General features: G+C 42.0%; 1 protein-coding gene across 1 annotated transcript in view; it reads right to left on the reverse strand.

Annotated features, from left to right (window-relative positions):
- LRP1B (LDL receptor related protein 1B) overlaps positions 1 to 27,858 on the reverse strand; it is a 1,474,154-nt gene that overhangs the window by 334,453 nt on the left and 1,111,843 nt on the right. The window contains exon 33 of the mRNA XM_084809602.1: positions 27,628 to 27,777. Coding sequence (XP_084665728.1) covers positions 27,628 to 27,777 — 150 coding nt within the window. The remainder of the gene's footprint in view (positions 1 to 27,627; positions 27,778 to 27,858) is intronic.

The following is a 27,858-nucleotide window of genomic DNA, read 5'->3' on the forward strand; positions in this document are numbered from 1 at the left end:
GCTAATACCAATTACAAAATCAAAAATAATAAAATAGTTAAAACTGTGTGCAGCTTTAGGAATTCAATTAGCTCTCAGAAACTCTTTGGTGAAAAAACATGTTTTAATTTGGCACCAAAATGAAACCAATATCTGCGCCAATTGAGCCTCCAACAAGGTAGAAATGTCAGAGAATTCCGCGACGGATCTCGGCACTGGCATTCGGACCCCCAAAATCCATCATGGAATGAAGCCCCCGCCCCCCCAACCCACGAAAGGCGCACGGGATGAAGTCCCCGCTGGCCCCTCCCCATGAAAGGCGCACGAAACAGAGCACTTACCTGCTCCCATCCGCGCTGCTTTGCGAACGGCGGCCGTCCTACAGCCGCTATTCACTTCCTCCTCTTCATAGCCATGATAGGCTATGTAAATACTTATGTAGCCGATCACGCCTAACGCAGGGATGCCATTTGCGTCCCTGCGGAGGCCATGATAGGCTACGTAAGTATTTACGTAGCCTATCACGGTGGGGGGGGGAAACCCCAGCGTACGCAAATGGCGGCGGCTACCACCATTTGTGTACGCTGGGTTCACCCCCCCCCGCAGTGATAGGCTATGTAAGTATTTACGTAGCCTATCAAGGCAGGGGGGGGAAACCCCAGCATACACAAATGGCAGTGGCTACCGCCATTTGCGTACGCTGGGGTTTTCCCCCCTGCTGTGATAGGCTATGTAAATATTTACGTAGTCTATCAGAGCTCAATACAGGGACGCAAATGGTGGCGGCTACGACAGCTGCCATTTGCGTCCCTGCAGGACTGCCCAGTGGCTGGATGTCCGGCTGTGGGCAGCCGGAGCCAGCTGGCGGCTCCGTGGCTTGGCCACGGAGCGGAGCCGGCCAGGAAGGATTCCGGGGGGAGGGACGGAGCACCTCCCCCCCGTCGAGGATTCTGGGGGAAGGACGGAGCACCTTCCCCCACCGTGGATGCCTCTGTGCGGAGCCGAGTAAGGGATTTGCGATTCGTACATCCCTACTCCAAGGGGAGCGCATTCCACAACTGGGGTGCCATAGCAGAGAAGGCCCTCTCCCATGTCCCACCACAGTTTTTGTCGCACACTGGTGGGATGCAGAGGAGGGCCCCTCCGACAGTTCTCAATCCTTGAGTAGGCATATATATAGAGAGGCACTCCCTCAAATATCGAGGCCCCAAACCGCTTTGGGCTTTAAATGTCATCACCACCAGCCTAACTTTTATGAGCAATTTTGATGGTATATGCCAAGAGTCTCCAACTGTTTTGGGTTGATGGGAAGATGGAAGTTTGAGAGCCTGTTATAGCTGCTCTCACAAAATGGCTGCCAGGGGTGACTTGCCCATTCACAAAATGGCTGCCAAAGTATGCATTTCACAGAAGGCAAACTAATAAGGCTCAGAAACAAGTTAACTCCACCAAGAAACTGAGTACAAGGCAGAGGTGGGGTCTGAGTCCCAAATGCCAAATCACACATTTGCCCCCAGAAAGGACAACAAAATATCCATTCAGAACTCAGAGAAACACACGCACACAAAAGACCACCCGTTACTACACCCAAAAATATGCAAAAAAACACAATCATGTGCGTGTGTGCATTCCAACATGCGCGCGCGCACACACACACACACACAGAGAACAGGCAAAGTACCCTGCTTGCTCCTCACCCCCCTCTAGTGCTCCAGGACACTGCCTACCACCCCCAGCTTACCCTTTTCTTTTTTCATGGCAGCTGGGTTGCAGGCACCCACCCACTGTTTTTATTTTCTAAAAATACCTCTGGGCACCCCACGCAGAGCACAGAAGCATTCTTGGCAATCAAGATAGTGCTGGAGTCTGGAGAACAGCACTTCATTTTGCAGCATGCCATCCCCTCTTCTTTTTTCTTTTTTCTTTTTTTTTTAAATTAAAGTATCTATTCTATTTTAAAAAAACAGGAAGGGCAGTGAGCTTGGTGAGTGCCAAGAAAGGGGCCTGTGGACACCATACTGGGGATTCCAGATGATTTTACTCCTAAAGCAAATGTCATGAGTTATACGGCAAAGATCTCTCTCCTATAGGATCATGGCACATTGGATTCTAGAAATCTTTATTGGAGTCTTATTTTTCATTGGTCTGTTTTCTTTTCTCTCCAGATAATTGCACCAATATGCCAATAGTTCTGGGCCAGAGACTGGCTGGGAATAATATAAAACCTTTTCTGAGAACTTTTCAGTAACAGCTAAGTACAACTTTAATAAATACATCTAAGAAAAAGTTTATATATATATATATATATATATATATATATATATATATATAAATTGGTTAAAGGAGCTGCATCAATTTATGGAAATTTTTACAGCAACGTTTACCAGTCAAGCACAAAATCTTGCTTATTGTGGCTTGCAGTTGTATGGTGCTTTGGCTGCTTTCTTTTGTGACTCAGGCATAAGAACCCTGGAAACAACTTTGCAAATGAAAAGATTATTTGGCTCAAGTTTTGGGAGGGCCCAAAATTACCACTCTCAATCAGGAGGGCAATTTCAAGGGGTGAAATTATTTTCATTTTAGTGATTCTTTTCCAATTTTCTCTCTTTAAGTATAAATCCTATGCATGTTTTATATAGAAATATGACCTATAACTCCCAGCATCCCCCAGCGAGCCATGTTAGCTGGGGAATGCTGGGAGTTGTAAGACTTATTTTTGCCTAAACATGCATAGGATTGTGCCCTAAATTTATGTTCGCTGTGCTGCCTGTGGTAGGGGTGGAGCTTCTTTTGGCAGCCAGCATTTTCCCTCAGAATATCCCAGTGCCGCATTGTTCTGAAGCATGGAAGAATAGCAGCCTACACATACACAAGCAGTTTCCCTTTGAGTTACTTTTAAATGAAGTTCCTTTTTAAACTTGGAGGAGAAACTGGGCCATATCCAATGATGTCATTCTATAGTGCAAATGTCATTGTGCTACTGCTAGCAGAAACTAGGTTCTAAACTATGCGTAAGAGGATAATCAACTAAAGTTAAGTCTGCACAAATGTAGTTGCACAAGCGGTTGCACATTATGCTTATATAACCCGTTGTGTGACTGGTTGTACATAACTCTTGTGCAGCCAGCTGCCCATTATGCTTATCCAACGAGTTGTGCAAGCAGTTTCACAATGGGTTGCACAATACACTGCACATGCGCAACCCATCTTGCAACCACTGCACAACTGCTTGCACTACTGGTAGTGCAAGCATAATGTGCAGTTGCTTGCACAATGGAAAAATTTGGTGGAGCTCCACTAACTCTGTTTGAGTGTGTGGAATGACACCTTTGGGTATTGCCCTATATTATAATAATGCAGTTGATCTGGTAAAAAAAAAAAAAAGTCCTGAAAATTGTGTGTGTGTTTGTGTGTTTAAAGGAAATACCTACCAACTGTCTCAACTAAAGATGAGAAAACAAAAATGTTTAAGAGTGCTTCCAGATAGGAGGCTCCTAGCAGAACCAGTCCAAACCAGTTGCATGGCCATTCCATATTTTCCACCCTAACATTTTCCTGATAAGAAAAAAAGACAGAAGTGGTGGTAGGAAAACACGGGAGGGTTACATATACTGAAGATGATGATGTCTGGACCTCCTGTAAAATTCTGCGAATGATGCAGAGTGATTGCATAATAAAAGCACCATGTGGAAGCACCTTATGTGTGTTACCTTACAAGCCATTTTAAATATAAAGAATTGATGTTACAAGTTCTTTTCTTGAACTTATTGCACACAAATTTAAAATGCTGTTTAGGGACCTAGACATATGCTTTCATACATCCCTCTTCAAAACATCGCTGAACCGGAACAATTACTAATATATTTTTTTCTAATACATTAATACGTCTACACAAAAGTAATTATCACCCTGATTTCAACTGTAATGGCCTCTACTTTCTAAGTAACAAAATGAAACTATAAATTGATAATGGTATCTTCTAATCCAAAGATTCTGTGAAAACATTATTCTTCACACACAAAATATGTTTTCAGAGAGGTAAGGGATAATACATATTCTCAACCACTAACATGGACAAAGGATCTATGCAGGAAGCTGCTTTGGTTCTAAATTAGGTTTTGAGGATATATGCTGTAGTTATGAGCCAATGTTCTCCTCCCATACTGAGGCGAACAAAAACTCCATGTGCTGGATATATTACACTTGCTTAAGCAAACATTTTGATTCCCTCAATATTATGATCCCCTCAATATTAGTTATGCTGTATCAAAGCTACTCAGTAGTTCTTTAACATGCCTAGGCTGCCTATGTACAAACCCTGTGACTGAGACTTAAAAAGCAACATGACAATCCATGCAACCAGAAACTATGTTCATTGTGTTTAGCAGAATTGCTAGATATTGTTTAGGATGTTATCCATACCCTAATTTAGGCAATCAGGAGGCAGAATCTATTCACGCCAGTCATGCTCCAGAAATATTCAAATAGTCATTTCCTATGCAATAAAAGGTAGAATTTTCACAGTACTGCTCAGCTAACAGTTCTAACAAAAATACTTGCTCCAATCCAAATCAGGTCCTATACTGGGTAGCTCCCATACTGAAAGGGATCCCTGTGCAATCTGAATAACATGTCTTCTGTAGTGCAGCATACCCCAATGGAACACATATCGGTCAGACTCTTTTGCCTATTATGCTACTAATTAAGATAGTTGCTTTTGCATAAATAGTAAATAGTCTCTAGACCACCTACCTCTCCTGCTAATTCCAATCATGTAATTAGACAATCCTGTTATCTTTGTTCTCAGATCACAGAATCATTTTTCACAACAGACATTAGAATTAGAAGACAATTCAGCACAGGGTAATCTCATCACTAGCCCTTAGAGTATTGGCCTCCTTTGCAGTCTCCTGCACCTATACAATTAAAAAAAATTCAAAATATCAAAACAGAATTCTCAAAAATAGCCACATGCTGTTATCTTGTTTTTAACTGTGCACTGACAGTGGCTGAAATCCTTCACAGAGTTAGGCTGTTTAAATTCCATTGAAACCCAGCTGTGTGCAGGATTGCACCCAATGTCACTTTCCTTGTAGGAATCTTTTTAATTTTTAAAAATAATTAATTTCAATACAAATTGTGAAACCATTTAAAAATGGGTTTAGGCTCAGGAACTAAAAGTTTCAGTCACAAGGGCAAAGTAATTAACTACATTGAAGAATCACCAAGACTTGACATTTCAACGTTTGTATTTAAATAAAGAAATAGAACAGCCTAGTTATTCCAAAGGAACTTTTCCTATGATCACCTGTATGTAACCTTAAGTTCAAGAGCTAAAGAGCAATATCTGGTCCTATTCAGATGGAATAGAGAAGAAAACACAACACAAGATCCATCTATTATATTCTGAAAGCAAGTGTGTATGTTAGCAGAAACCTGAAATGAAGTGTCCTTCATTCATTCTTAAGTGCTGAAGTTCATTACTTACATAATATTAATTAAAAGATACTGATGTTAGAAAAGACAGTATATCAGAGAAATAAAAATAGCGAACTGTACTATCAAAAGATATAGTACATTTTTAATATTTTAAGTGACATCCTATATTTTTTAATATTTTATCATGTTGTTTGAGCTAATAAGAGTGTTTTCCAAAAACTAATTATAACTTAGTTCTGTAACTGGGTTATAATGTATAATCCAACAGGGATGTTCATTTATTTTGGAGACTAATTAATATTAAAAAGTACAACATACTGTGAAACAGAAATGTAAAGTGAATAATACTGCTATACCAGCATTGCATATTGTCCTTGGAGAGTTCAAGCAGTACTCTGAATGCAAATTTTGATGGGCCATTAATTTTCATTAATGATGGTTTGAGTACTTAGGGAAAGCAACTATATACTGTACTTAGAACTGGGCAAATTGCCTAGATATATTTCACATATTACCGTTAATGTGATTAAGAATATCAGGGCAATTAGAAAACCGATGGCTTGGAAAATGTAGGTGTATACATTTAAAATTCCTTGTAGTGAATATTGCCTTTTACTATAATTGTATGTAAATCCAGACTTCTTGAATTACTAATAACTACTTGGATGGAGATGTGTTTTCAGGAAATCATTTATTTTTTGCAAAAAAACAATTATTTGTCTATTGAAACCTAAATGTGATAGATAATGTTCCAATTAACTCTTTCCAAATACACGATAAAGCTTAAAATGCAAACGACATATTTTTTCTAATCACTTCTAGTGACTAGAACCTGTAGGGAAAGTACAATATGGGGAAAGTAAAATACTTCACAGTACTTGTCATTAGTTTGCCTTACATTAGTTCACAATAAAAAGTCTATTATTGTCGTAACCACTATCTCTGAAAATATTGGTTATCAAATTCTAGCTATCCCTATAACTCTTTAATTTATTTATTTAATACAATTAGTTATATCCCACCTAACAGAAATCCTCCCAAGGTGGATTACAAGTAAGACAAAGGTATATTAATGACATCACTATAAACAATATTAAAAAATAACAACTCATAAGGATCTGTCCCACAGGGCAGCTGGTTTTAATGGCCTTGTGGTGGTACTGGGGGAGTGCAGCTAGAGTAGAGGTCTGAGGTGGCCTTCACCTGCACACCTCCCTCCCTCCTAGAACCCTTCCCACAGGGCAACTGGTGGCAATGCCCCTGGGGCAAGGTGAGCAGAAAGCGCAGCTGGAGCGTGAGGTGCTTTTCACCAGCCAGCTTCCCTCTCTTTTAGCTTTTTAGGGTATCCTAGGCCATATACAAATGAAGAACTGAACTTGTTGGGTTCAGCCAAGATTATATCACAGCAAAATAGCTGGGAAAAAAATCCCTTCAGTTAAGTTTTTATCAAATCCAGTATGCTACATAATTGTGAATAGGATCATATTATATAGGAGTTTATTGAAGTGCATGACTGATACAAATACTTTTTAGGAAGTTTGGCAACCAGAATATTATTAATAATTTTGATATGAATGCTGGGTATTATATTTTATCAGTTGTATACACAGAGTGCTGAGTTTGATGCCCAGCTTTTTTTAATTTTAAAATTAACTAATAAAAAAGCCTGTTACTCATATTTATGCTGATGAATGGTCTTTGAAAGAAATGTTCCTATAAGTAATTCAGTGACAGAATCATTTATGGCATCTTTCTAGATGATCTAATGCTGATTCGTTTTCCCCTTTATTGACCCTTTTTTAGTCGCAGGTGGAATGGTTTACACCGGATTGAAGAACATCACTCCCAAAGAACATTCTTTGCCATTTTCCACCTGCCCCTTTCAGACTTCACCGTGACCTATATTGATTTTTGCCCTTCTTTTAGATTGCTGTCAGCCTCCTCAGCATGGGCCATTGCTCAGATGTGGGTTTTCTAGGAAACATAATAATTAACTAAATTAAGATGTCATTTTAAAGAAGAAGGTTGGTGCTTCTTCTTGACTGTTGCTCCTTGCTAAAAGTGGTTTGCGTGCATATATGTTTGAGGGGGAAAGAGGGAGATTAAAAAGTTGAGGTTTGAATGGACATGATTTAAGATTATGCCAAAATTTTATACAAAATGGAACCATATTTTTGCATTTATTTAGCATCACATCTATGACAAAGAAACACATATCTGTAACTTGCATCTCTCTCTCTAGCCTCCTTCATGCAGGCATCACATAAAGGGGTATCACCTGTAGAACAGGGTTGCAGGGCCATGCTTCTGTTCCCAACCCGAAAGACACATGGGGAGAAGGCAGTTTCTCAGGTAACCAGGTCCCAAGATCTTTAGGGCTTTACATACAAGCAACAAAACCTTTAATCTGGCCCAGTAGCAAATAGGCAGCCAGTGCAGGTCCTATCTGCAGTGCACTGCAGGTACAACACAGGTGTAATATCCTGATGAAATACATCCCACTCAGCAACCTAGCTGAAGCATTATGCAGCAGCTGCTGGACCAGTTTTAAGGGTAACCCCACATAAAGCATTTTGTAATAATCCAAGTTCAAGGTTACCAACGGCTGAACAATATTTTATTATTTTATTATATTTTATCACAATTTTACTTTGTGAACTGCTTTGGATTTTTTTAATGAAATGCAGTATAAAAAATTCTGAAATAAAATAAATAATATATAACTGACACATTTGACAAATAAAGTGGGGGAAAGAACATATAATGAAGGGTGAATTATGTATGCAATTGATGGCCCAGTCATAAGAGTCTTTGTATCAATACATGAATAACCATGATAAGGAATATTAATATAGCTCATGCTACTATACTGTTGAACTATGGATAAAATTGACATAAAAACAACATAAGAAGAGTTCTGCTAGATCAGACCAAAGGTCCGTGTAGTCCAGCATTCTGTTTCCTACAGTAGCCAACCAGATGCCTATGTGAAATCCACAAGCAGGACACATGAAGGCAATAGCTCCCACTGATCGTTGCTTCCTTACAGCTGCTGTTTAGTGGCATACTGCTGCAGAACCTGAGGGTAGCTTATAGCCATGACAAGTAGCCTGGGGCACTGAGAGGCACTCCAAGATTTGGGGCTTGGCCCACAGGGGGAAAAAACTGCATAAAATTTGTATACACTAAGGTATACATATATGCATAATTAGAAATGATTACCAAGATTCATTTAAATTTCACAGAAAAGGACAGGTTGCTTACCTGTAAATGTAGTTCTTTGAGTGGTCATCTGTGCATTCAATACATATGGGCTCTGCACCTGCACAGACCCTTATTTTGGGAACCTTCTATAGTGAAGAATTTTGGTGGAAACCCCTCCCCACCATCCCAGCACACATGCCCTTAGGTGAGTTCCCGCTTATTCCCTCAGTTCCCTGAGACTGACATTGTAGCCTTAGAACTGAAAGGAAACTTCAGTATCAACGCAGAACTGGAATACGGCACCAAAGTGGGGACAGTGGGTGAGTTGTGTGAATGCACAGATGACCACTAGAAGAACCACAGTTACAGGTAAGCAACCTCTCCTTCTTCTTCATGGTCTCTGTTCATCACACATATGGGCGAATGCCGAATAGCAAGCTGACTTACTGGAGGTGGGTCAGTGTCTCAGTTGAGGGTTGATGAAAGAACTGTCCGGCCAAAGAAGCAGTCTGCTCAGGCTCAAACATCAAGGCAATAGTGACGCACAAAGGTCGAGGGTTGCAACCACGTTGCTGCTCAGCATAGGTGATGCAATGGAACTCCCCCATCAAATGCTACTGATGTGGCAACTGTTCAAGTTGAATTAGCATTCACTGTCCCTGTCAGCTGAAGACCCACAAGGGTGTAGGCTAATTTTATGGTTTGGACAATCCACACCACAAACCATTGCTTTGTTGAGGAGATTGGGAGACCCTTCCTTTTGCCTCCGTAACATATGAAAAGCCTCAGGGACTGCTGGAAAGCTTCTGTCCTAGACTTATAAAATGCTAAAGCCCTGTGGACATCTGGAGTGTGCATAGTTGAATCTAATGAAGAAGAAGGATTCAGAAAAAGGGTAGATAGAAGTATGTCTTGATTAAGGTGAAAATCAGTTATGAATGTTTGAAGGAAAGCAATGTCAGGGTGCAACACCACTCTGTCCTTGTAGGAGACAGTATATGGAGGGTCGATCCACAGGGCATAGAGCTCACTGGACTGGAGGGCTGACATGATGGTGAACAAAAAGGTGGTTCACCATGACAACAGTCTGAGATCTGTGGAGGTTATGGGCTCCAATGGCTTTGCTGTCAAAACTTTAAGTACAACTGAAACTTTAAGTACAACTCAAAGGCTCCAACAGGGAACCAGTGACTGAATGGGAGGAGCCAGATTTATTCCTTTAAGAAACTGTCTGTTGCACCAGTGGGTTGAAAAAAACAAAAATCCCTAGGATGGGCTATGTTTATCTGAGATTGCTACCAGATAAACCTTAATTGATGAGAACTTCAAACCTCTGTCAAACAAAGTATGGAGAAATGTAAGAACAACTGAAAGGGAACATGGCCTGGGGTCCAGTCCTTTCTTCTGTATGAAAGCCATGAATTCTATCCACTTATGGGCATATGAAAGTGGTTTTTGTGCTGCTTCCAAGACTGCCTGAACTTCTGAAGGTAAGAGTAGGGGAGTTCTTATGGCTGTATTCTCTCCACGCCATTAATCATAACATGGAAAGGTCAGGGTGGTGTACCTGGCCTTGGTCCCGAGACAGGGGAAGTCATAAGACAATATTGTGGTTGTATTGTTATATTGTGGTTTTAATGTTCTATATATTTTAAATTGTTTTATTGTGTGTTGTTTGGTTTTAGTTTTTGTGAACCGCCCAGAGAGCTTCGGCTATTGGGCGGTATAGAAATGAAATAAATAAATAAATAAATAAGAACTGACCCTTCACTTTTCTCAGAAGGGGGGTGAACCAGAGGTGACCAGAATGCAGCTCATGCTGCCTGACATTATCTTTGTGAGAATGCATGCGAGGTGGGGGAAAGGAGGGAAGAGATAAAAGTACCATTCTGTCCATCGAATCATGAATGTGTCTCTGAGAGATTATTTTCTGTATCCTGTTGCAGGATTCCTTGCACACTGCATTCATCCTGGTGGTGAAGAGGTCCACTGCTGGCATGCCCCACCTGCGAAATAGCCAACGGATAATCCTGGGATTCAATTGCCATTTATGAGTTCCCTGGAAAGAACAGCTTAAAGTATCTGCCAGTGTACTGTCAGTACCGACAATGTGAATTGCGATCAACTCAATATCCCTTCAAAGGCACCACTCATAGATCTTGAGTGTCAGAGAACTCAAGGCTTGGGATTGAGTCCCTCCTTTTTTGTTCAAATACACCGCTATGGTGGTGGTGTTGTCTGAGCTGAGCTGAACTAGTTGGTGTCGAAGGACAGTTCCGAATGCTATTATAGCTTTCTGTACCACTAAAAGTTCTAGCAGGTTGATACATTGAGATTTCTCCCCCTTTGACCATGTTCCCTGAATCCTCTCTGCAAAGAGTGCCCCAACTGTTCAAAGAGACATCTGTTGTAAATTTAGCCAATGGCCATGGATAAAGGAATGGAAGAACTGAACACAGGTTGATGCTGCTTGCCCACTGCTAGATAGATCGAGAATGTTGTGTGGTATGTGCAGTCACACCCAGTAAGCATTCATAGATGGATCAAATGTTCTCAGAAACCAATTTTGCAGTGGCCACATGCAAATTCTTGCCCATTGCATGACAGCCATAGTTGCAGCCATGAAGCCTAGAAGTCTTTGGATCATAAAGCCTTTGACTATTGTCATGGAATGGGCCAGCTTCGCTACAGTAATCAAGGTATCTGCTCACTTGCAAGGTAAGTAGGCATGGCCTGTCTCTGAATCTAGCATGGCACCTATGAAATGTATGGTCTGGGTGGGTTTGAGTGAAGACTTCTCTGCACTGATGTACAGGCCCAAGTCCCTGAGCAGCTGCAGTTTGATACAGATGTCATGACAAAGATTGGCTTTGGTAGGTGAGATGATGAGCCAATCATCCAGGTATGGGTATATGTACATCTCGGAGACTAAGGTTTGTACACAACATGGCCATACACTTTGTAAATACCCTGGGCACCCTTGAAAGGCTGAATGGGAGCACCTGAAATCATCAGGACCAACTGCAAACCATAGGTACTGTTGGTAAGTTCCCTCTATTGCATTGTGGAAGTACACATTTTCAGGTCTACAGACACAAAACAATTCCCTTGTTGCAGTAGTGGCAAGATGGCTGTGAGTGTCATCATACAGAATGTCTTCAGTGTTGTAAAATAATTGACACCCCTGAGATCCTGAATTAGATGAAGCCCTCCATCCTTTTTTGGCACCATAAAATACTGGGAATAGAAACCCTTTTGTTGATGTTGTGGAAGGACTGGGTGAATCACTCTTTTTTTGCAGAAGTGAACATATTTCTTCCAATATCTCCTCCGAAGGTACAGATACTGAGAAAAGGATGGAGGGCATTGAATTCGATTCTGTATCCCTTCTGGATGATCAATAATACCCAATTATCTGTTGGTATAGATGCCCATGCTGGGAAAAAAGATGACAGGTGGCTGCCAAAGACTGGGGGATAGAAAGGTGGATGAGAGCACCTGCGGGAGTTAGAGATGCCATTTGTTTGTACTGTCCTTGTACTCCTTGATGTCCAAGGCCGGAAAAATGAATATTGCCTGTTCAATTCCAATGGAGGCTGCTGTCAGAACAGGCACTTTGATGGTTGATGCTGCTGGTAGAAAGACTGGTGGTGCTGCTGTCAGTAGCAGTACAGCTGTGCATGCTGCTGTTGCTGCCCCATCCCTATTTTTCTAGCTGTAGTCCTTGCTTGTTGCACTGACTCCATAGCATCATCTGTATTGGTGTTAAAAAGGCCATCACCATCAAATGAAAGGTCTTCTATCTGGGAAGGAGCATCTTGAGAGAGGCCTGCAGATCTTAACCAAGCATGTCTCCTCAATGCAATAGCTCCCACCATAGTCTTAGCACCACAGTCCACTTGGTGCCTTGCTGTATTAATTTGCTAGTGTGATCATTTCATGGCTTCAGATTGAAAAACCCTTGCCAGCTCCCTTTGGTTGTCTGGGTAGGAGGCTTAGCGAGAGAAGCAGATGGCGCTGTGCAATCCCGAGTTCGGTCCTGTAGTGATACTGCCGCCAGATATCTCATACCATTATATTAATAGTCTCTATCCTGTCACACGCTCCAGTCATCCCAATAAATGTGTTGCAGGAGAAGAGACCAGTCTGAATGTTTGTCCCAAACAGACATTGGAGAACAAGAGTGTTCATGATAGTGGAGGAGGGTAATCCCCTCCAATACAGAATCGAGGCCATTGAGCCTGGTGATCCTTTGGTATCGAGAGTTGTCTCAAATGTGAGCATCCATAAGATTATGTCTAATGTCTGTCTGGTCCCGGATGGTACGGGGTGGGTGGGCGGAGTGATCAAGTCCCTTATCTCACCAGTGTAATCAGCTCCTGTGTCAGTACCGACAGCGCTAGAATGACTGGAATTGGCGAGTTGAGTACAGAGGGAGGAACTGGAACAATGAACAATAATTGGGGGGGGGGTCCTTGGCTTCCTTAGATTCTTGCCTCTCTTTTTCTTCCTTTGAGAATCTGATGAGGATTTGGGTGTTTGGGCTCTCTTTGCCAACTTTTTAGCTACTATAAAGGCGAGCGATCACCCCAGAATTGGTAGATCATTATGGTCTGTTTGCACGTGTTGATGAGATGCCTCCACCAATGGTTGTGGGGCACTTTGGACTGCTCCTGGAGATTGAGGGGTGGGGCAGATTGCTGAGCTTGAGCCATTACAGCTTTCGACAGCCCAACTACCTCTAAAGTCCTTTTCCTGAGCTCCACTCAAAGTCTGTCTGCTCTGTTTTGCCTTGCTTCCTTAGTGAATGATTGACAATGTGTGCAGGTGATCTCCACGATGTGTCCCTCCAGTCTATGAGAGGGAAGTTAACCCTACATTTTACACATTTGCGAAAAGGCGCCTTTGACTGGCCATATGCCTCAAAGGCAATACGTCGATTGTGGAAAGAGATCACTAACCAAATAAAATAAAACAAATATAACAAGAAAGGGAGAAACATGAAAGCAGAGTAAAAGAGAGAGAATAAAACAGAAAAAAATACACCTCAGCAACGTTCAAATGCAGTTCCTTAGAGACAGTGTTCCCTACGAGGCTTGCACAATGGTGGTTGAAGAAGAACTGCACAGAGACCGTGAAGCAGAAGGAACTCAGCCAATTAATTTCTTATGCAAATCACCTCAAATAAAGTAAATTCTTCAATTAATGTACACCCTGCTCCCAGATCATCCCAGATCAGTAGGTCTTCAATTAATTTGCAATAGTGTGAAAAATGCACAAAAAGGGTGAGTGGCTGGTAGTTCCTTTCATGAACCCTTTCACACACACACCCCTAAAAATGGCAATGCACCAAAGAATGTTTAAGAATTGGCAGAGTGCTAGCTGAAAAGCAAGCCAAAGGTGAATCGGGGGTTACCCCCAATTAATTTCCCAATTCCCATCCAGATCCTGCTCAAAAATAAAAGAAGCTCCCCTTCAGTTAATTACCCCATTCATTAACCATCATTATCTCCATAAATTAAATTTAAAATCAAATACAGTGGTTCACAGTTCCATAGACGGGGGAGTTCAAATGCTGGGTGAATGGTGGGAGTGGGGCAGAGGAGGTAGAGGAATGGGGACAAGGAAGAAGTTTAGGAAGGAAAGTAGAGAGGGTGGTTGGAAGAAAGAAACAGGCAGAATTGGTGGTAGGGATCAGAGGGAGGGGAAGAATGTAGCTAGGACTGGGCATCATGGAGGAGACAGAGTGAGCCTGGAAAGAGAATGGGTAAGAGGCAGCAGAGGTGGGGAGGAGGTAGACTCAGGTCTGGCCCTACCATTAGGCAGAATGAGACAACTGCCTCAGGCAGCAGCAGCAGCAGCACCAGTCCCTGGCTGATCCTCAAGAACCCCCCCCCCTGTTGGAGGACAGAGCTGTGTGCACCCCAGAGCCTGTCCTGATTCCCTAAAATGGCCTGTTGCCCTGAGGTGCAGTGGCAGATGTTGTCTTGTCACCAGCATTCAAGTAAGATTCAACGGACAGTCCAGTTGGCTTCTGTATGTGGAATGCAGGAGGGGGCACTCTCTTGTCCTTCACCTCAGGCAGCAAAATGTCTTGGGCTGGACCTGGGTGGAAGGATGTGGGACCCTGGGAAATAGATTTGGAGCTGGGGTCCCATGAGCCCAGACCTAGCAATGCACGTGCAAGTAGCCATTGATTGCCTTATCATCCAAGATTTTTTCCCCAATCCCCTTTTTTAAAGCCATCTAATTTGGTGGCTAACCACATATCTTGTGGTAACAAATTCCAGAAATTAATTACATATAGTGAAAAGAAGTACTTCCTTTTGCCATGAATCTTCTGCCAATTAGTTTCATTAGAACATCCAAGATTCTAGTTTTAGGAAGAAAAATATGTTTCTATCAACTTTTTTCTAAACTATGCTTAGTTTTTTTTAGGGACCTCAAACATGTGCTCTCTTATTTCTAAACCCAAAAGCCCCAAATATTCTTCCTTTTCCTCATAAGTAAGGTGCTTCAACACCCTCATCATTTTGATCAACTTATTCTACATCTTTTCCAACCCTACAATATCTTTTTTGAGATGTGATGACCAAAACTCCATAGATTTCTATAAGGTTATTTTGATTCTGTCAGTTTTATTTTGTTCTGTCACCTTTTTTTTTTTTTTTTTTTACCCCTTTCCTAATAATCCATAGCATTGGATTTGCCTTTTTCAGAGCTCCTTCTGCACTCTGGGTCAGTTTCATTGAGCAATCCATCATGAACCCAAGATCTCTTTCCTAGTTAGTCACTGTCTGTTCCAGCGCAGTTTGTGTATTTTCTTGCTCCCAAATCCATCACTTTTATACTTACTTACAGTACATTTGCCATCTTGTTGCTCATTCAGCCGATTTGAAGAGATCATTTTGGAGCTCTTCACAGTCAGCTTTGGTTTTCATCACCCTGAATCATTTGGTGTCATCAGCAAACGTACATGGCCATTTCATTGATCATCAGTTATGAACATGTTAAAAAGCACCAATCCAAATATAGTTTCTTGGAGGATCTCACTGCTTATCTCTCTCCGTCAGAACTGTCCAGTTATTCCTGTTCTCCGCTTGCTGTTCTTTAACTAGGTATGACACATAAGAGGGCCTCTCTGCTTATCCTTTGACAGTTAACTTTACTCAGATGTCTTCGGTGGGAGACTTAGTCAAAGGTTTTTTTTTAAAAGCCAGTGCCTACCAGATCACCACTATTGTCATACTTGTTGGGCTGATAATTCTTCAGACATGTCCTTATATGTTTGATAATTTTATATTGTTTTCCACCAATTTATCTGGAAAAAATAAGTTAATTGGTCTGTAATTACCCTTTAAAAATAAGTGTTAAATCAGGGACTTTAAAGTTCTCTGATATGGAGGCCAATTTTAGGGTCAATTTACATATTTTTGTTAGATGATCAGCATTTTCAGATTTAAGTTCCCTAAGAACTCTTGGATGGATGCCTTCTGGAGGCAGCAACTGTTATTTATTTAATCTGTCACTAAGCCCTAGAATTTAATCTTTTGTCCCCTTTATTTGATTCAGTTCTTCAGACTCTCTCCCTAAAAACCTCAGTTCAGGCACTGGTTATCTGTTCTATATTTTCCACAGTGAAGAAACAACGCACAAAACGTTGTTTAGCTTCTCTACAATCTCCCTGTCCTCCTTTAACAAAACATTTCCTCTGCTGTTCTCCAAATACCTTCTTGGCTGGTTTCCTGCCTCAGACATATTTCAAGATTTATTTTCTTTTACTATTTGTACCAATATACTCCATGACTTCTCATTTCTTTCTATGAAACAGATCTTCTCCCTACCACATCTTCTCCCCTACCAGATGGTACTAGCCTCCATCTTTCGGAGGTAAATTGAATGGGAGGCAGGGCCACCCCTACCATTAGGCACAGTGAAACAGCCACCTCAGGTGGCAGATGCTGGAGGGTGCACAGCAGTGGTAAGTGTTGGAGGATAGAGCTATGTATGTCATACAGCCTGCCTTGCACCCCTACATTAGCCTTCTGCCCTCTAGTGCAGTGGAAGATCAGGGTTTAAGTAATATTCAGCTGACAAATCAGTCAGCTTTTGTACCTGGAATGGTGGGGCACCATCTTGTCCTTCACCTCAGGCAGCAAAATATCTTTGGCTGGTACTGATGGGAGGGGACTTGATTCAGAGAGAAAAGTCTTACTACAAGGAAGAAAAGCTGTTCACTGTATAAATATAGGGGAGACAAGATAAGTTGCATTTTTTTTTTTTTTTACATACAAAGAAAATACAAAGAATAATAAGAATAATGATGACGACACACAATTTAAACACAGCTGTTTGGGGTATTGTGGGAAAGAACATGAACATAGTAGCTTCCTTAGACTGAGAGACCATTTATTCATCTGATTCCATTTTCTCTGACTGGCAGTAGCCTTCTTGAATATCAGGTGGAGAGAGATCTTTTGCAGTCCTTCTACCAGGGATACTTTTAACTGGTGATGTTGGGGATTGAAGTTGGAGCTTTTTTGTTTTACCAGAATGCTGTCCCCCATCCGCATCTTACTCATCATAGTTTGTCATGATGGAATTCAATAGGTGCATGCAACCGTCACACCAAAACATCTACACATATATTCTGGCAACACTGACTGTATGGGGAGTTAATTTAAGTTTTTTTGTGAATAAATATTAAATAATCAAACCCTGCAAAAAACATTTGACTAGAGCCCATGGTGAGAAATGAAAATTATCACTTGTGCAATGACAGTTCTACAATATTTCCTATGAATCTCTAAAAAGTAATTATCTGTACTCAGTCTTTGAAACAAATTGAGTATTTGAATATTATTCTTGAAATAATTTCTCTGAAAAAATATCCCATTTTCTGCAGCCACAGGAAAATCACTTGTGATCCTTCTCCTATGATTCTAGAGAGCAATTATGTTGTGTTATCCCTTCCATTATACACCAGTACTGATAAACATAAACACAACCCAAGTGTGGGAAGACCAACACATTGCATTTGACATCAAAAATTGCATCCTCATGTCCAGTTTTCTCTGCCCCTCTTTTAATGTCAAGAATTACACTATGTTGTGATGTCATCTATTTTCCTATCCTTGCCAGTAACAGCAAATAATACAGAGCAGAACTGGGAAAATTTAATACATGATGACATCGTGAAACAGGGCAAATGATACTACACATTATTTCAAAGCAGAAGATGACACAGACATGCCATTTTCAGTGGAAGCTACATGTTGAGCCTAATATAGAGGCTGCCTTGTACACAGGGATGTGCATACATGCAAAACTCAAGTTCATCAAAGTTCTCCAAATTCCACCTCAAAGCTTGTGCCATCTTGTGTCCAGACCAGATTGCTTTGCTTTTTGCATGAAAATTTGTGCATATTTTTGTGTATATTTTTCCAAATGTACACATCAGTTGTACACATCTTTGAAATGTATGCATTTTCTGTTTATTAAAGCATGTTTGTGCACATTTTTTCAGAAGTCCACATTTTTCAAAAGCATGCATGCTGTCGAACACATTTTTTGGGTCTGCAAAACAGCAAGCTTGGAAATGTATGGACCTCGACCTCAGATTATGTTCGAATCTGTGTTCATCTGGAAGGTGCAAACTGGATAAATCCTGATAAAAAATGAACTGAAATTAACTTCTCATACATCCCTACTTATAAATCCAGGGAAAAGTTTAGAAGCTCCACAAACTGCATGAATAATGGGACAAGAATGCTCTCCAGAGCCTCATGGAGGGCATTTCTTAACCTCAGGATGGTGCCTCCCTCTGGAGCTTGTAGGCAGAGCCAAAGGTTGCTTCAGGAGGAGGAGCCGCCCTACCATCACGGACTGGCCCTGCTTCCTGAGCTAAATGGTTGAGCTGAGCTGAGCTGGAGCTCTTAAAAGCCCATATCTAGTTGCTTTTCTTAGAGTTTTGCCCTTTCTCATTTGTTTGTCTCTTTTTCTCTCTTCTTTCTCCCCCCTCCCCTGAACACATCCTAGCAGGGACCATGGGCAACACTTCATGGGGGCATTTCCGTTCCTCTTCTCATTCTACCCACAAAAAGAAAAAAAGGTAAGAAAGAACAGCAAAAAGGAAGGCAAACCCAGGGGCTAATCCATGCACAAGTGCTCCTCAGAAGGGCCTCCTTCCTTTGTGAGTCCCCTCCTTTTATTCTGCTCCTCCATTTCAGGAAGAGACAGGGCCAGGGTAAAGGAAAAAAGAGGCAGCATATAGTCAGGCCCTCTTGTTTAAGGCTAAAGAGATTCTTGCTTCAAATTGACTCACCCTCTGAGGCTAGTGAGAAGGAAACTGGTGAACTTTCAGAGGAGAAGGTGGAGTCCCAGGCCTGAAAGGCTGACTCTTTCAACCTGATATTTTTCTCATTTTACTAGCTAAGGCTTCCTGAAAACTTCAGCTAGAAGCCCACAAACCTGATGAGGCAGCTAGAGATCTGGCCCAAGATGGGGACAAGGCTGCCTTTCCCCAAGAACGAGCCACCCCAGTCTCTGTTCCCTTTCCCAGGTCTTTCTGTACAGTCTGGAAATCAGGGTGGGCCAACCCTGCTAAGACAAAACCCATCTCTAGGCTGGTTAACGAACTGTATACCCTGCCAACCAAAACTGTGGAACTTCTAAAGTTCTAGTAGTTGATGCCCCCCTGGCTGCCCTCTCTTCCTCTGCAGTTATCCCAGCATATGGAGAAACTGGCCCTAGGGATCAGTGCAATAAGAGGATGCACTGCTTATGCAGCTTTATGTAAGAACTTTGAAGCAGCAGCAGGCTTCAGAGCTTTTGCCATCAACACATTCTTTTCAAGAGCCATTTTCAGGTGGGCAGAAGACCTAGCAGATGATGATTCTGTGCCCAAACCAGTAAAAGATAGCTTTAGGAAAATCATACCATGTCACTATTGGTGGACTCAACCCCTGATGCACTGCAAGTCAGTGCCAGGGCTATGGCTACTAACACCCTCAACAGGAGAAACATCTGACTGTGCAGCTGGGATGTTGATCCAGGCTCTCAGGCCTGCCTGGTGAATTCCATCTTTACAGGCACCAACCAGTTTGGTGGTCCCTTGGAGAATGTATTGGTTGAAACCAAGGATAAAAAGAAAACCCTCCCTAATGCAAAGAAGGAAGACAGATAGAACAGTCTTTTTCCTTTCAGAACAAGTTTTTCCCCAGAGGCCACCCAGTGGCAGGATCCAAATCCAGATGGAGGCACTCTACTGGGACATCAACTAAAAGGAACTCCACTGTATCCTCAGTCCATTTATCAGGCAAAGACCCAAAGAAACACCAGTTGGTCTGACACCAGAGGAGTCCTGACTGGCTTCCAGATCAGGGGACACCTGCTTCACTTTGTTTGGCAGGGAGTCATACCACAATGCACTTCTGGGTGAGAGAGAGAGTGACCAAACACTATGCCCTGGAGATGGCTTCTCCACCCAGGAACAAGTTTGTGGCATCCCCCAATCCTGGGATCCTTTAAAACATCCGAATTTCTTGATGGCTATAGATAATCTCCTATTGAACAGGGCCATAGAACTTGTTCCAGACAAGGACATCCACTGTGGGGTTTAGTCCATCTTTTCTTTGGTGCCCAAGAAAAATCAGGACACCGGGGCCATGTTGGATCTCAAATGGCTGAATAAGTGGATGGCCAAGAAACATCTCATGATGGAAACCCTCAGTTCCATTGTGGAGGCAATCTCAGAAGCAGAGTTCCTAGCATCAGTCAACCTCCTGGAAGTGTACCTTCCTGCGCATATCAGGCAAGCCCATTGAGAATGTTTAAGGTTTTGCTGCAACCACCGGCACTACCAGTATTGGGCCCTCCTGTTCAGATTGACCTCAGCAGCACCCGGAGTGTTTACAAAGATACTCATGGCTCTGGTGGCACATCTTTATACAAAGGGAATAAGTCTGCACCTGTGCCTGGGTGATATTCTCATCGGGTCACTCTCAGAAAGCAAGAGTCTGCAGGACATTCAGACAAACCTAAAATGCCTACAGGAACATGGGTTTGTGGTCAGTTTGAAGAAGAGTCACTCCTACCCAACTGTGGATCCATCTGGGGGGTTATCCTGAATAATGGCAGCTCTCAACATTTCCCTCACAGGGGAAAGATGTCACAAGATTTGTCAGCTTGTCTCCCTAGAGCTGGAGGCAAGGACAGCAGGTATGATGCTACTGGCACAGCTTCTGCGAGTGCGAGTGTCATGCCAGGAACTAGTTCCTTGGGCAAAAAGACTGCACACAAGACCTCCTTAGACTCTTCTCCTTCCTCTTCAGGAGCATATAGTTAGGGATGGGTGAATGACCCTGTGCTCGCCCTGCTCACTGGACTGCCATCACTTACCCACCCCTGTTCAGCTCCTTGGATGAGCTGCTGGGTGGTGCATGGCTGCTTGACCCCTCAGCAAGTCACCATTTTGCATAAACTGTGGCCATTTATGCAAGATTACAGGCATGAATAAACCATCCATGCCTGTAATGTTGCGTATATGGCCACTGTATCGCCGTCACTTACATAAAAGGTCTTTTATGTAAAACAACGAGCCACCATTTTTACCCCAAATGACAGCTTGCTGAGGGGTCAAGTGGCTGTGCACCGCTTGCCAGGCACCTGCGACTGCTCGATGGTGTGACCAGGGAGATGAACAGGGGCCAATAAGTGGTGTGGTCCACAGACTGGAGTCCAGGAGGCCAAGCAAGGGGGAGTCCACCAGACTTTACCCCCTTCTTGGACTCCCACAACATCCCTACATATAGTCACCCAAACACACATCGAGGTGAAGATTCCAAGCTCACTCACAAGGGAACTTTACTGGTGGCTGGAACCAATGAGACTCAAACAGGGCCAATCCATGGAACTCCTGGTGAGGAAGTCCATCACAACAGATGCCAGTCTCTTTGGTTGGGGGGGTCCCATCTGGATCACAAGGTTGCACAGGGGATCTGGTCAGAAAGGGACAAGTCAAAGAGCATCAACTGGTTAGAAGTGAAAGCAGTCTACCTAGCACTTTGGGAGTTTACAGAAGACGTTTCAGGAGTCCACGTATTGATCACACAAACAATACCACAGCCAAGGCATACGTAAACAAACAAGGCGGGACTCGGTCTTCATTACTGAATCGTTTGGCAAAAGAAATGCTGTCCTGGGCAGAAACATATCTAAAATCCATACAGGCAGAACATCTAGCAGGATTATCCAATCTGAGAGCAGATTGGCTCAGTTGCACATCTATATAGGAGTTGGAGTGGCAGCTCAACCCTCGGGCGCTCCTTCAGGTGACATACCAGTTCAGGAACCCAGTAGTAGATCTGTTTGCCACCAGTGAGAATGTTCAACTACCACATTTCCTCTCCAGGTTTCACTGTCCTATGGCAGAAGGGGAAAATGCATTGGAATGTCCATGGCCAGGTGGTCTCCTATATGATTTCCCACTCTTTCTACTCTTACCCAAGGTGATCCAGACAATAATGTGATCCTCAGTGGAAGTGATTCTCATTGAACCTTATTGATCAAGAAGACCTTGGTTCCTGGAACTTGTCATCCTATCTCAACAGAATCTGTGGAGGCTGCCTGTTCAAGGGGATCTACTGCTGCAGGGGCCGATAGCACACCCTCATCTGGAGCTCTTGTGACTGACAGCCTGGAGGCTGAAAGGCAATGGTTAGAACAGTTGGGATACTCACCAGAAGTTTGCAAACACACCTCTCATCCAGACAGGTGTCTACAAACAAGGTTTACAACACAACTTGGAGAACTTTCGTGAGCTGGTGTAGGGCTAGTGGTCAGATGCCTTCTTTGGGTCACAGAGGTCTTAGAGTTTCTTCAGGCAGGCCTTAATAAAGGTTTGAGTACTAACAGTCTTAATTGCCAAGTGGCAGCTCTGAATAGTGTGCTGGGATGCAATGGCAGGGGGTCTCTTTCATCTCATCCCCATATTAAGAGGTTTCTTAAGGGAGTGTCTCTGATTAATCCTCTGGTAGTGCAATGTTTTCCGACATGGAATCTCAGTTGGGTGCTTACAGCACTCATGGGGAAGCCTTTTGAACCCATGGCATCTTGTTCTTTGAAACTTCTCACTCTCAGGACAGTGTTTTTAGTTGCAATTACCTCGGCCCCTGGGATTCCGAATTGGGGGCCTTGTCTGTGGATCCACAGTTACGCATTTTCCATGATGATAAAGTGATGTTGAGAACTCATCCTTCTTTCATCCTGAAGGTTAATTCTTTGTTTCACAGGACTGTAGAGATTTCTCTCCCATCTTTCGATCCCAAGCCGGTTTATTTTCAGGAAAAGAACTGGCAAAGACTAGATGTAAGGCAGGAGTTAGGTTTTTATTTGGACAGGACAGCTGCCATTAGGAGATCAGAGTCTCCCTTCACCTCCTTCCAGCCTAGGGTTTTGGGACAGAAGGTGTCAAAGGCCACAGTCTCATGTTGGCTGAAGGAAGCCATCAGAGTAGCTTATGAAGCACTGGACAATCAACCCCCAGGAGAGAATAACGGCCCACTCCTTAAGTGGGGCAGCAGATTCTGTAGCACTTAAAGGGGATTTTCCCATAATTGACATCTGCAAAGCACTAGCAGCTACTTGGGCATCTGTACATACATTTACCATGCACTATAAAATTGATGTTGCTGCCTCTGCAGATGCAGCCTTTGGGTGTAAGGTACTGCAGAAGGTCCCAGTGATTTAGGGCACTGATCCCTGCTGTCCCACCCTGAGAATTATGCACTGCTCTGCTAAGTCCCAAGGTTAAGGAACACCCTCCATGAGGATCTGGAGAAAACAGAAATGTGTTTGTTACTGTGAATTTGCTGTTCTCAGAACCTCACAGAGGGCATTCCACTGACCCAATTTAGGGACCAGTGTAGGTTTTGGCAGGAAGGGGCTATTACCCTTGCATATGTGTGGGAGGTAGATAGGGATTCCTGGGTTCATTCCTTCCTGTCCCAATTGTTTACCGTGACAACTTATGCCTAGTATTTAACTAGATATTGTTCCTTTTAATATTGTTTTCATGCCAATTCCAGGCGTAGTTCCGTTTTTTGTCTATTTTCCATGTGGGGTTGAAGGGTTGCTCTGACAGTCCAGTCTGGGATGGTAAGGCAGCTCCTCCCCTGAAGAAGCAACTTTTGGCTCTTCCTACAAGCTCCAGAAGGAGGCTCCATCCCGAGGTTAAGAAATGTCCTCCGTGAGGCTCTGAGAACAGAAATTCATGGTAAGAAACAAATTTCTGTTTTCTTCTGCCTGAAGTGAAGTCCTGTAAAAGGATTAATCTAAACAAACTAAGATTTACTATCTTCCACCTTTTACTATTATTTTGTTGCTATTGGGTAAAAGAGAGGTTCAGATTACTTGGAATTAGTAATGCTCTCCTACTCCTAACTGACTACAGCCTGTGCACGTTTATCTGGAAATAAGTCCCAATTAACTCAAGAGGGATTATTTTTCTGTAAACATGCATAGGATTGAGCCAAAAGGCTGAATTCACCTACACCAGGTGTGTTGAACCTCTTTTATCCTGAGGGCCAAATTCAATTTTGGAAAAGCTCTTCAGGGCTGCATTCCAGTGTGAGCAGGGCTGAAGGTAAAAAGAGCAAGGTAAAAAACTCAAAATACCAAAAATACCAGCAGATTTTAGCTTAAACTAAGTCTTTGGAGAGGTATTTCACCCTTTTAGAATGGGGGGAAATGTGTAAAAGCCAGGAAACCACCAACATCTTACAACATAGTAGGAAATACTCCACTGAATGTAGAAAAATCTTATGTCTATTCCCAAAATAGTGCCTAGGGCAAAACGCCATGTAATCATTTACAAACCAACCTCACATTTACTAAGAGTTCAGACTTGTTGCATCTCTGAATCACTGCAATGCCACCAAATGCAACACCAATATATGTGACATACTCTCACATATATATTTGGCTCTTTCCTATTACTTTTAAAATTATCTAACAATACCATTTTTTCCTGTCAATTCTTGATATGATGTAGTATTTGAAGATGCAGGTAGGGTTACAGTAATAAACCACATGTGATTATTCCTCAAGATCATCTCTATTTCTGGCCCAGCCACAGATTCTAAAAACTTAGTCTAACACAATTAAATGGGTGTTTCTACCAAAAAGTACAAAACCTTTTGCTTAAAAAAAGAGAAAAAGATGACAGCTTGACCCACCTGCACTGTCCTTGAGCTGTGGTACCTAATTAGGGCCTAATCCATCAAAATAAATCATCAGGCTCAATTAGCCTATTCTGATTTCTACACTTCTACTGTAAAATATGCAACAGCAAAAACAACAAAAGGTTGAATCCAAAGTTGCACAAGTGGACTTCTGCTGGTGCAACGGGACTTTGCTGTCCTCTCCTCCCCCTGCAGTTCAGTTTCATGGAGGGGGGGGTGCAGGGGGAGGGGAATTCTATTCTGGTGGTGGTTTCCATTCTGCAACCAGATAACAAATTTATTCTGGCATAAGCTTTTGTGAAGTCCAGGTCATGCATCTGATGAAGTGGACTATTGTCCATGAAAGCTTATGCCAGAATAAATTTGTTAGTCTTTAAGGTGCAACGAGACTCTTGGTTGGTTTTATGGCCCACAACGTCCCTTTATCCACTGCCGCCTTAAGCCATGTTCTCCATTCCTTTCCAAGAAATGGAGGCAAATTCCCTCCTGTCTACACTGGAAAACATAATGTGCAAATGTGTCCTGGTGCAACACTTAAAATTCACACAGAAATGTTTTCAATGGATTCCCATGGTGCTTTAAGATTGAATTATACTAAATCAGACTATTTATTCATCTACCCAATATTGTCTGCTCTGACAGTCAGCAGCTGTCCAAATCTCAGGCAGAGGTTTTTCACATCTTTTTGCTTGATCCCTTTAATCGGAGTCTGGAGATGCCATAAATTGATAATGTGTCCTGTGTTTTATCACTGGGCCTCTTGCAAGGCATGTGCTTTGTCACTGGGTCTCTTCCCCAGGAAATTACAGCACATCATAATTTATGTTGAGTCTAGCAAAAGATCTGAGAGTTCAATGAATTCCATTTTAGCAATTCTATAAAATAGCTGCATAAATTCCTATATTAAATATACTAATGGAAATGCCATCAATATAAAAATGCCCTGGACATATGATGAGCAAGCCAAAATGTTTAAAGAAAACACTATTGAGTTCATACAGTATGATTCTCATTGTATTTGGGGTGGGGGGGGAAGTCTCACTGATTCATACATACTCATTTTTTAGTCTATCTAAATATCTGTTTTATACACTGGTACATTCTCCTGCTTTTCAATAACTTTAGCAATGGGCTTAATCAAATGTTACATGAGAGGACTTCCTCTTGCACAAGGGAGGTTTCCCTTCCTCTCCCCACTACATGTCCCTCAGATCTGTTCCACAGTCTCCCAACCCTCTGGAGCAGATTTGATGGATGTGCAGGGTGCAGCAGGGGAGAAAAGCAATTTGATCTGCCAGTGGTATCCATTATGCTGGCAGAAGAACACTGTTGGATACAACCCTATGTATATAGGAATTAGCACAGCTAACGTTAATGTACATTTTTGTTTTTTTCCTGTTCTAAGTGAATGAAAAATATCAACATCTTGAACACCATTTTAGAAGCTGAAACAATATACTAACTGAGTTCAGACTGAAAGCTCTTAAAATAATTCCCTTAGATACATTTGAAAATTGCACACGCTAGCACCTAAACAGAATGTTTCATAGTTGTGATGTTTTTTGTCTTTATTTAATTTTGTCTGCATATTTTAAAATGAAAAAGAATTCTTCTGCTTAAGAGCACAGAATTATTAGCGTTCTGTATGTCCCAAATGAGAGAAAGAGAACTATGACAGGGGTTGTCAAACATTACATAAAGGTATAAATAGTTATCACTCCACAACAATCCACTCACCATGGACTCAAGAGATTAGATTAAAAAGCAGTCTAGCATGCTACAATTTCTTCCAGCTAAATTATTATTTTCTAGATCGTTGGTCCACCGTGCCTTAAACAAACTCATAAATAACTTAAGCAGGAAGTCAGACTCATCACTTATCCATAGGCAAGAGACTGGGGAGAGTCTGCAGGCTTGCACACTCCTTCCCAGCCGCCCTTCCTTCCCCACTCTGGCAAGATTCTCCCTGTTCCTGCTCCCCATCTCTTAGTAACACTTCAGGCATCACTAGCCTCAACCATTACTGCTACTAGGGTTTCACCTTAACAAGGCTATGTATGTAGTGAGGATTTGAAATTCCCTTGAAGGGTGTCATGCTACCACACCCTCCAATTTTAAGAAACCTATTAACTATGCAGGTTATAAAACTTTTTTTTGCCTTTTTCTCTTGATTTTTCACAGCGATCTATCAAATAATCAACAACAAGAGCTTCCACCACTAATCCCTTAACTAGAGTTAATAGAAGAGCCATGTTACATATTTATACCGTCCCTAGACTAACAATTCAACCAAAGGTGTTTTGTTCTTTAAGAACAACTATCAGCACAGATTTACTTGCACAACTAAAGACTGAAAACTAGATGTACTACAATATCAAGAAGGGAAGTATGAAAAGGTTTGCTGCAAATGTAGGAAAGGGAACTGTAGCTAAGAACATGCAAAAAAAAAAAAAATCTTTGCACCATGGAGCAAGGACACACCCATGGATGAATCTTTCACTCCCCAAATCACACAACTTCCCAAGTTGTAATGCCATCTGGTTTAATAGAAAATTTCAGCAGTATGGCTGAATGGAGATTTATGCATAAAACAATAGTTTAAATAAAATGAAAAGCAAGATGCTGCTTTCAAATTTTGTACGTAGGAAGTACTTTTGCATTGACAGAAGAGCAACTTTAACAGGCTTCTTATAGGTCTACATTAATCTGCATCTGAAGAGTGAAATGCTAGATGCTGAACATGTTTACTTAGGCATTTACTTACCCATAATAGTTAAGGCTGTGGCTTTTGTTAGTTCTTCTTTCATTGAATCTATTACTTCAAAATTACCACCATCCAAGGTGCATCGGTTTATGGTTCCATTTCCTGAACTGATCCAATAAAGTTTGTTCTCTGCATAATCTATAGATAAACCTGAAAGAAATACAATACATGCAACATATTTCCAGAAATGTAAATACATGTTTGCTTACACAACAGCAAAATGCATCCACA

This window comes from Heloderma suspectum, chromosome 1 (assembly GCF_057233095.1).
Source record: "Heloderma suspectum isolate Gila_16-S chromosome 1, 16-S_ref, whole genome shotgun sequence".
Taxonomy (NCBI): Eukaryota; Metazoa; Chordata; class Lepidosauria; order Squamata; family Helodermatidae; genus Heloderma; species Heloderma suspectum.